Genomic DNA, 10,320 nt, shown 5'->3' with positions numbered 1-10,320 from the left:
ACTACGTCTTTGTCTTTATTATTATTATTTACGAAATCTGAAAGGTAAAATTATATTCAAACATCCGCATCGGCTTTTCAGGTTTAACGTTTAAGATTTTTTTTTTTTTTTTTTTTGCCTGCTTGAATAGTTAATCGAGTTCACGTCCCAAGAGTGTTAATATTTTTTATACCATGGACTGTTATGAGAATTTGAATTTGTTTACTATATACATGTTTGTTTTGGGCTTGAGGAATAAATAATTTAACGGCTTCTTCTTTTCCATATGTTTCAAATCTTCGACTTCTTTTTTTTTTTTCAGCAAAACACATTTGTTTTTTTTTCTCGACTGACAGCGGCGTCTCTTGATTTCTGCGCTTTTATTTTGAAGGTCAAGCAGCTGGTTTCCGGTCAAATTTAGCTAATGTTTGTTTTTACGGGCAGGCGACGAGGAGCTGCCAAAACTGGAAACAAATCGACCGTGAGCATGCAGCTAAAGTGCCCTGCTATCTTAAACAAGTGCAGAAAGAAGTCATTATTTGACTCTGCTTCTCCCCGCTGAGCTGAGAGGCTGCTCCCCGACACCAAGCGGCCGTGCGGAAGCTACAATGAGCGCCGAGCACCGGAGCGACGCCGAGGAGTCCCAGGACAGGCCTGACAACACCGGCAGCGTCTCAGACAAAGATGAAGAACCTGATATCGATGAGTCGGACGACGAAAATGACCATGCTAGGAGGGTGTCTCCTTCGCAGCCGGGAAGCAGCGGGGACCAGCCGGAGCCAGCGGGCTCTCCCGGGGCGGACAAGCCAAAAGCCCGCTGCTCGGCGGCCGCTGCGCCGCAGAGTGGGAGCGGCGGGAGCCGGGGGGATAGTCTGTTTTCCTGGCTGCGGAGCAGGACTATACGACGGGGTTTGTTCGTGGATCCAGCTCGGGATAACTTTAGGACAATGACCAGTCTGTACTGCTCAATGAATCCAGCTGTGGAGTCAGTCAATCTGAGCACCCAGACCCACGGAGCCGTGTTCAACCTGGAGTACTCCCCGGACGGGTAAGACCACAACATTTAGTCTGGATGTCAGGCCTATATGACGTAAACCTGTGGGGCTTCACTTGCAAAAATCCCTTTAAATAAATGCACAAGAGCAGAATAAAACCTTGGGCTTTAAAGGCAGACAGCTGTTACAAACGCTGAGCTCTGCGGGGGTTCACGGCAGATGTGAGGAGTAAATCCTGCAGCCAAACAGGGTCAAGCTGTCTAATCTGGCTCTCGTTTGTTTGTGTGATCAGAGCTGCTAGTCCTTTCTGTAGCCTCAGTTAGCTGGCCATACTGGGGACTAAATCAGAAAACGGATCCATTCTTACCTCCCAGCTTGTTGTCAGAGCTGCTGCTATCTGTGCCATGCTTATTAGTGCTTTAATGTTGCTTATTGTAAGTATAATAGCAGCTGAGGTCTTCCATTTCAAGGAAAACTGCAAAACACTCATTGGATTTTTTTCTAGATGTATAAGCTGCCCATGCCATAGTCATAAATGCACCCCCATACCATCAGAGAGGCAGGCTTTTGAACTGTGCTAGGCTAAATAGTTCTTCTCTTTAGTACAGAGGACATGGTGTCTGTGATTTAGAAGGGAAAAAAAAGTTTTATTTATTTATTCATTTTTTTTGGACCACAGAACAGTTTTTCCGATTTGCTTCAGTCCTTTTTAAATGACATTTGAAACAGAAATGGCCGTTTTGTTTTTATTCAGTGTGGAGTTTGCACGTGTGGGTTTTCTCCAGGTGCTCTGGTTCCCTCCCACTGACATGAACTATGCATGTTTGGTTAATTTGTAACTAAAATGGCACCAGGTGTAAGTGAGAGTGTGAATGATTGTTCGTCTCTCTGTAACGGACTTGGGACCTGTCCGGGGTGTATCCCACCTCTTTCACAGCGACTGCTGGAGATAGGCACCTGCACCCCCATGACCCTGCATGGACAACAAAATGGATAGTTTGATAATGGATACTCAGTTTGACATTTTATATAATGTTCCTATTTTTTTTATTGGAATTGTATCATGATCAGATAAACACCATTCTCCTGTTGCATCTTGTGAGTGATTTTGATTTGCGTGTTCCCTCATATCAGGTCTGTGCTAACTGTGGCCTGTGAGCAGACCGAGGTCCTCCTGTTTGATCCAGTTTCATCCAGGCACATCAGAACCCTGACAGAGGCCCATGAAGACTGTGTCAACAACATAAGGTTCATTTCTGTCATATCTCATAAACCAGGGGTCTGCAACATTTACAATCAATATAACCATTTTTCTACCTTCGTTCACTAAATTAAAAGTGTTCAGAGCTGCAACAACCTGCTAACTGTGATTATCAACTGGTGGTCCATGGGCCACTTTAGGCTTGTTGGAGGTGGCTTTAAAATATCAATAAATGTTAAAAATCATTATGCATTTTCAGCTTTTAACACAATTTAATTTAAGACAAATGAAAAGATCAGATTATTGCAAAGAGGGGGGAAATACAGTAGTTTAAAAAAGGACTATGCAGACCTATGTGATTTTTTTTTTTTTGTGGAAAAATGTATTTAGTAGAGAGAAAAAAAAGCATAAAGTTAGTATGTTTTAATCCTTGTACTAGTTCCAGCATTCACATATTTGCAAAGGAAATGACAGGAAAACTGCTCAAACTAGTCTTTTGTTGTTGTTGTTTGTATAACAACCAATAAAATTCAGTTTTATGTTAGTTTTGGTCAAAGCTTGAAAGAGCCGCTGTAGGGGGGCCAAAGAGCCGCAGGTTGCAGACCCCTGTCCTAAACTGATAACACGATTAAAACATACTATATGCTTAAAGATTCAAAACAAATAAATGTAAGGGTTCAGGATGACAACAAGAATTAAATTCTCTATTTTTTGTGAAAGTTAGATGAGATTGGTAGGGATTACACAGGGAATATAATGTCTAGATCAGTGTAAATGAATAGCGGCTGCCCTGTTTCTGTAGGTTTTTAGACAATCGTTTGTTTGCCACCTGCTCCGACGACACCACAATTGCATTGTGGGACCTGCGCAAGCTGAACTCAAAGGTGTGCTCGTTGCACGGCCACGCCAGCTGGGTGAAGAACATCGAGTACGACACCAACACTCGACTCCTGGTTACATCTGGCTTTGACGGCAACGTCATCACGTGGGACACCAACAGGTCGGCCATCTTTACAGGATTTGCATCGTCAATTTTCAAAGGGATAATTTTAATACATTTTAGTTCAGTTAATGAGTTAATTTTCTTTACGTTCATAAAAGCTTTTTATTTTTCTATTGAATAAATCCTTAAACCATTTATTTTTCTTAATCCAGACTGTGCTTCTGATTAACTCGTCAGACTTTGAAGAAGCCTCGTCTCCCAAAGTTTCATCAGAATAAATGACAAATGTTAGCGTTCAGCTAAAACTTTATAACTCTCTCCTGCAGATTTACAGAAGATGGCTGCCCGCACAAAAAGTTCTTCCACACTCGCTACCTGATGAGGATGCGTCTGACGCCGGACTGTTCCAAGATGCTCATCTCTACTTCCTCGGGGTACCTGCTCATCCTTCATGACCTGGACCTCACCCAGTCCCTTGAAGTGGGCAGCTACCGCATGCTGCGTGCACGACGGACGCCCCTCAGCTCAGGTTGGAGCAGAGCTTCTCTTGCAACGGATAAACAAAAAGTGGAAAATGTTATGAGTAATCTCACCTGATGTCACGCTCAGAGTAAATGCTGTGGGTGTTTCTCTGCTACTACCACGTCAAATTTTACCTCACTATGTGTAAAATTGACTGACTTTTATTTTTTGTGTTGACTAAAATGAATTAGCAGAGGTGACACGTTTTCAATTGAACTGACTTCAAAAGTCAGCTTTTTGAAAGTTTCATATCTAATTGCACAAATTGCATGCATCACAAAATGTAAAAAAAAAATATATATATACATATATATATGCTGTAATTTAACCCAATATTGTGAAAATGACTGCTTTGCGTTGTATTAGTAGTTAATTGTGAGAACGTCAGTTTGATTATTTTTTCATGTTGGCGGGAATGTGACCTTTAATGATGATTGGGGTTCTGTAGATGGAGGCACCTCAGCATCCAGAGCATCAGCGACTGCTCGCCAGGGAAACGACTCCAGCAAGATTCATCCTCACAGAGAAGGTCTGAGACCATCTCCGTATAATCCAAACTGCTGGGCGTCACCTTAGCATCCTTACAACTTTTGACTTTTTTTCCTCTCAGGCCTTTCTCCAAGGAACAGTCTGGAGGTTTTAACACCTGAAATCCCAGGAGAGAAGGACCGGGGCAACTGCATCACATCCCTGCAGCTCCACCCGAAAGGCTGGGCCACGCTCATCCGCTGCTCCAGCAACATGGACGACCAGGAGGTGAGAACCACAAAGCTGCAGATTTTCACTGGTGTCTCAGCAGAAACGTATTCCAAAAAATTAAATGCAATACAGTCTTTAATGTCTGATGTATTTCAATAGCTACAGCTTATCAGCTTCATGGATTATTTTTCAGCCACTTACTTTTCAAGTTATCACATTCATTCAACCTTTATTTATACAGGTTAGTCTCACTGAGCCTCAAGGATTCATTTACAAGAGGGACCTGATTTAAACAAAGAGCACACATGACAACAGTAGACTAGGGCTGTTTTTAAACAAATATTATAGTAATCGAGTAATATATAGATTATTTTGGCGAGTAATCGAGTAGTCAACAACAAAATTTGTCAGGTTCTGCAGTACCATACAAATACACAAAAAAGAACATTAAATAAACAACCCATTTAATTCCTCTTTTTTAAATATTTTATTGCTTAAGTTGAATTATTTTTAACCATCACATAAAAATCTAAATGCTGTAAATCATTTTTATGGATTGGAAAACTGAATGGAATCTTTATGTTAGAAACTGAGTAAGGTAGATGATGTACAGTTTGTACATTGAGTTCTGCAGACTGTATTTTTATTTAGTCTTGATTGATTAGCTATAAACAAATATGACAGTAGTAATAAATGCAGATTAATCACAGTTTTTAAGTCATAAACGGCAGCGAGAAGAAAAAAAAAAATCCTAACTCATGTAAATACATTTACACTTGAAATATTCACCCTAAATATCTCGGGATGGAAGTACAGCAATAAATAAATGCATCAGTCTGTTTCTGCTTTTATCGTTAACAAAACTTGCATCAAGTCCTGCAGAGTTTTTTTTCTCGCACAACGTACAGGCCCTGCCAGGTAGCCACTATGATTTGTCAGTAGATTTAACATTAGCAAAAAATGCCTCATTTTACATCTATAACATGACAGATTATCACATTTAGGTTCATGTATTTTGCAGAGAGAGAACATGATACTTGTTGCAGCTGCGGACGAGTTTGATGCTACATCGGGTGTTTTCTCTTCAGACGCTGCAACATCGACGACGTGCTGTTGTGGTTACTCCAGTTCTGCTTTGCAGTGGAAGCATTGAACTGTGTTGTCTTTTCCGTTTAGCCTAATGTTCCCAAACTTTTGACAGTTTTTGTTGTTTTCGGGGCTCTTCTTCTAGGCAGTCTCCGTTCCCTCCATAGCTACAAACTTAGCACACACGCGGAAGCGCTAGCGTTGTGTAACACAAAAACCTTCCAGCTAGACCACAGTGCTCTGAATAGTTTAACGAAGCTTCGAGGATTTTTTGTAATCGAGGTCCTCGAATGATTCGATGAATCGTTTCAGCCCTACAGTAGACAAACATAAAAAGCATATACATTGAAAAATAAATGGAAGAAAATGGTATTAAAAAAAATGAAACAAAAACAGCTACATTATAAAGCGATGTAAAATACTACAAACAGGAACATGTCTGCATTGGTTTTTGCATTGAACTTTACAGATGTTTAAAGCCACTTAGAGAGGTCAAGGTTCAAGAGCTTCAGCTCTTTTTGTAAGATATTCCAGGAAACGGGAGCGGCGTAGGAGAAGGCCCTTTTGCCTAGTTCAGTCCTCACTGAGGGAACACTGCAGGTAATAATGTCCTGAGAGCGCACGCTGTAGCTGACTCACAACATGCACGGACGGACGCAGGATATTAGCAGTTTGCTCCATGATGGGGCACAATAATGATTAAAGAAAAAACTGTAGGTTGTGCAACACGATATCCAAACCGTATCAAGTTCATGATGTTCAAAAGCTGTAGATGTATTTTTTTCATATTTTCTCTAGTTTTTGTAAGACTTCCATTAACAAGTTAATATCAGATTTAATTCATTATTACCGTACTTGCCGCTGTACACGTCACACCGCCGTATGATGTGTATAAGACGCATCAGTCCAAAAATGTCTAATAAAGTGGAAAAAAAACATAAATACGTCGCTTTGCCATATAACACTCAGTTTGTTCAGTTAAAATCTTCCATATCTCATCCTGTTTCTGATACCTCAGGTGTTCCACAGGGCTCTGTCCTGGGACCCTTGTTGTTTATCATTTACCTTCTCCCCCTTGGTTTCATTTTTCGCAAACATCATATTCAGTTTCACTGCTACGCGGATGACACTCAACTCTATCTCTCAAGCAAACCTAACTCAACATTTCCACCTTCGTCCCTCACTGATTGTCTGCTTGAAATAAAACATTGGTTCACTTCAAACTTTCTTAAACTAAATTGCAATAAAACAGAACTTCTTTTAATTGGCACTAAATCAATACTAAATAAACTTCATAGCTTTTCCATTCCGGTTGATAACTCTTCCATCTTTCCCTCCCATCAGGTTAAGAGTCTGGGTGTCAACCTTGATAGCACCCTCTCCTTTTCCTCTCATGTCAATAATATCACTCGGTCAGCCTACTTTCATCTTCAAAATATTAATCGTCTCCATCCTTCCCTCACTCCTCACTCCACTGCTGTTCTGGTCCACAGTCTGGTCACCTCTCATTTAGATTATTGTAATTCTCTTCTTTTTGACCTACCTCAGAAAACCCTCCATAAATAACAACTGGTCCAAAATTCAGCTGCCCATATCATTTCATGGACCCCATCAATCCATCACATCACATTTGTTTTACAACAACTTCATTTCCTGAGATTTAATTTTAACCCAGGTGGCATCAAATTAAATCTCAGGAAGTCCAACATTTTACTGACCACATCAACTCTGTGGATAAATACATCAAGTTCACACAAGGAAGATGTAAAAATGGCAGGTTGGCTTTCTTGGACTGTGAGGTCTCAGTCTCTGATGGAGGACATTTGCAAACCGAGGTGTACTGCAAACCCACCCACACAGACCAGTATTTGCAGTTTGACTCCCATCAGCCTTTGGAGCACAAGTTAGGAGTCATCAGGACTCTGTACCACAGAGCAGACAGCATGTTTTTTAAAATTGAAATCGTTATATTTTTCGAGTTAACACTAATAGGGTAAGCCCTTTCTGAATTAAGTCCCAGGTCTAACAACTTTTTTCCCCTCTTTTTGTCCCCCATTGTGGATCAAAAAGATGAACTGGAATTTTTTATTTTCATTTAAACCTTTATTTTACCAGGAAAGAAACCCATTGAGATTATTAATCTCATTTACAAGGATGTCCTGCGAAATATCCTCCCTCAATCTGTCCGTTAATGTTGTGGACACGATAACTTGGAAAAATTAGTGAGACATCGACTTCCATTTTGATGTGTGGCTGCATGTAGGCATAAGAAAGGTTTCTTTGGAAAATTAGATTGCTACATAAAAATGCAAGATGTGTGCCGCTATATATGTAAAGTGACCACCCCTACCACTTGAGCAAATGTACGCTTTCTTGTTTTTATATTACTTAAAAGTATAGTTTCAGTATAGTTTCCTCAAAATGTTGGGGAGGCCAGTGTGGTGGTCAAAGTAGCTAAGGCCACCAGTGGCCACCCCCTTGCTCTGCCAGTGCACCTGGTGGTGGATAAAATACCTCCTTTCACTCAACAGGATCCATTTCTCTGTGTCGCCTCGGACAAGAAAAAAAACATGGTGTAATTTCTACACACTTGAATATCTTGCACCAGAAACATTAAGGTTTACTTGCATTCCCTTTTCAATTCCAGTTGAGAAAAACTCTCATCTCGATAATTACAAACATTCACTATTCCACTCCTTCAGTGATGACGGACATCGATGTACCGCTTGTTTCTTCCTTCAGTTTAACTGAATCTTATCAGCAGTGCCAAGCAGTGGAACACCAGCACATTTAACTGTCTAGGTCAAAAATTTTGGGACTCAACAGGTTTCTGCTACGTTCTTTAACTTTCCTAACTGGGGTGACTTTGTTTTTCTCTAATAGTTTTTATATTCTTTGTTTTCCAATATTGCATTCTGCTGTTCTTGATCTTGTAAAGTCTTGGAGTGAAAAGTGTTATTATCCTTTCTTCATCTGCTTACTCAAATAAGCCATTCTGAGGACACAAGAAGATTTTAACCAATCTTTATTGGACCAGTAGACGGTCCAAAAAGGCTCTCACAGATGTACAAAGTTGCACGAGCCTCGTCAGTGATAATCTGCACTGGACAGTGAGTCAGGAAATACTTTAATACACGCTGATCTGACAGAGGCGAGGTCAAGACGACCTCAGCTTTCCAGCTTACAGACTCGGAGAAGGCCTTGGAGTAATCAGGTGCACCTGCAGGCTCCTCTCTGAACAGATAAAACAACTCGCTAACTCACATACATTAATTTAGCATTAGTTACTGATAAACATCCATGACCTTTACCTAAATTCCCCTGACAAATAGAACGTAGTTATTTGTTCGATCAAGGTTTTAGAACAAAGCATCAAATGATGCACAGAATGCCTCTTTTTTTGTGTGCACGTGCACAGAGACTAAAGCAGAATGCCTGAGTTAACAAACATCAGAGTCATTGTGCTTGTTCTTGTTATCTTAGGTTTGGTTAAGGAGAGAACTTGCTCCTCCAGTACTGACTGATGACTCTTGGTGTTTGTTACCGTGGCTCCTTGAGCAGAAGCTCTTCTTGATGACAACACTGGCATGACTCCCTGTAGAACTTGTGTTAAAGTTACTTAGACGGTCTGCATCAGTTTTTACTTTCTCTCCTTCTCCAGTGGACGTGTGTGTACGAGTTCCAGGAGGGGGCGCCCACACGGCCGCTGGTCTCCCCTCGCTGCTCCCTCCGCCTCACCCACTACATCGAGGAGGCCAACGTGGGCCGAGGTTACATCAAAGAACTTTGCTTCAGTCCTGACGGGCGGCTCATCTGCTCCCCCTATGGTTACGGCGTACGCCTGCTGGCTTTCGACGAGCGCTGCGGCGAGCTGGCCGACTGCTTGCCGGTTCAAACCAGCTGCCTCCGGGAGATCCGCTCCATCTACTCGCACAGCGACGTGGTGCTCACCACCAAGTTCTCTCCGACGCACTGCCAGCTGGCCTCAGGCTGCCTCAGTGGGCGCGTGGCCCTTTACCAGCCCAAGTTTTAACATCAAGTGCTGTCAAAGGACTGAGCTCTGCAGACCTGGGGAAAGAAGCTTTCAGTGTGAGGAACAAGTCTGAAAGTAAATCAAAGAAGCAAAGATCACATTTTGATAATGACCAAATTTCTGCTGAACTCTAACATTGTCCTTCTAGATTGTTCATGCAGCGCTCCTATCTTATCCTTTGTGCAGATGCAGGTATTTATCTAAATCACCATTTTCTGTGTTAAGTTCTTCTGACAAAGATGTACTGTAGTTGAAAACAAATGTTGACGCCCTGGCATTTGTTTTTAAGTGCTCACTGGACCTCTTTCAGTGCACATATTTTAAATATTAAAGTGCACAGTAACCCTGTACATTTTATGTCAAAGTTCATGCTCAATAATTCTGGTAAAAAAAAAAAAAAAAAATCCAACAAAGTTCAGTCAGGTTCTGTGGACGGTTTCTTTTTATGTTGAAACGTTTCGTCCTTCATCCAAAGGACTTCATCAGTCCAAGAAGACACAACAAACTCAGTCCCACAAGCAGCGCACTCGCATAGTGGACCAACCAGTTTGATGGTGAAAAGATGGTTTCTGGAGTCCGCCCTCTCCCCCGTCGACTCCTCTGAGGCAGCCACAGCCAAAGTGGTTCAAAACATCAAACTCATCACCAGCAAACTGGTTGGTCCACTATGTGAGTGTGCTGCTTGTGGGACTGGGTCTGTGGTGTCTCCTCGGACTGATGAAGTCCTTTGGATGAAAGACAAAAAGATGAAACTGTCCAGATGACCTCACTGAACTTTGTTGGCCCTGAAGGCTTTAGTTACCGTTAAAATTATTTCCTAGATATTTTTCCTTCGGAGACGAGCCTGGCATGAACACATCTG

General features: G+C 41.6%; 1 protein-coding gene across 1 annotated transcript; it reads left to right on the top strand.

The window, feature by feature from the left end:
- Positions 1-397: 397 nt before the first annotated feature.
- wdr32 (WD repeat domain 32) lies at positions 398-9,876 on the top strand. The gene is made up of 7 exons (XM_037694668.1): positions 398-1,027; positions 2,109-2,222; positions 2,978-3,175; positions 3,445-3,647; positions 4,089-4,169; positions 4,251-4,396; positions 9,087-9,876. Exons 1-7 carry the CDS (start codon positions 588-590, stop codon positions 9,456-9,458), a joined length of 1,554 nt encoding a protein of 517 aa, XP_037550596.1. The 5' UTR covers positions 398-587; the 3' UTR covers positions 9,459-9,876.
- The last annotated feature ends 444 nt before the right edge of the window (positions 9,877-10,320 follow it).

The sequence above is a fragment of the Nematolebias whitei genome, chromosome 21, assembly GCF_014905685.2.
Source record: "Nematolebias whitei isolate Nwh7 chromosome 21, NemWhi1, whole genome shotgun sequence".
Taxonomy (NCBI): domain Eukaryota; kingdom Metazoa; phylum Chordata; class Actinopteri; order Cyprinodontiformes; family Rivulidae; genus Nematolebias; species Nematolebias whitei.
Note: the sequence above shows the minus strand (reverse complement) of the source record. Positions and strands in the feature narration are given on the sequence as shown.

What these genes read in the sequence shown, in the direction of transcription:
- wdr32 (XM_037694668.1), top strand. Translation starts at nt 588, where the DNA reads ATGAGCGCCGAGCACCGGAGCGACGCCGAGGAGTCCCAGGACAGGCCT. An exon ending in CTGGAGTACTCCCCGGACGG is followed by an intron (nt 1,028 to 2,108) that starts GTAAGACCACAA and finishes CCCTCATATCAG; the next exon opens with GTCTGTGCTAACTGTGGCCT. An exon ending in GACTGTGTCAACAACATAAG is followed by an intron (nt 2,223 to 2,977) that starts GTTCATTTCTGT and finishes CTGTTTCTGTAG; the next exon opens with GTTTTTAGACAATCGTTTGT.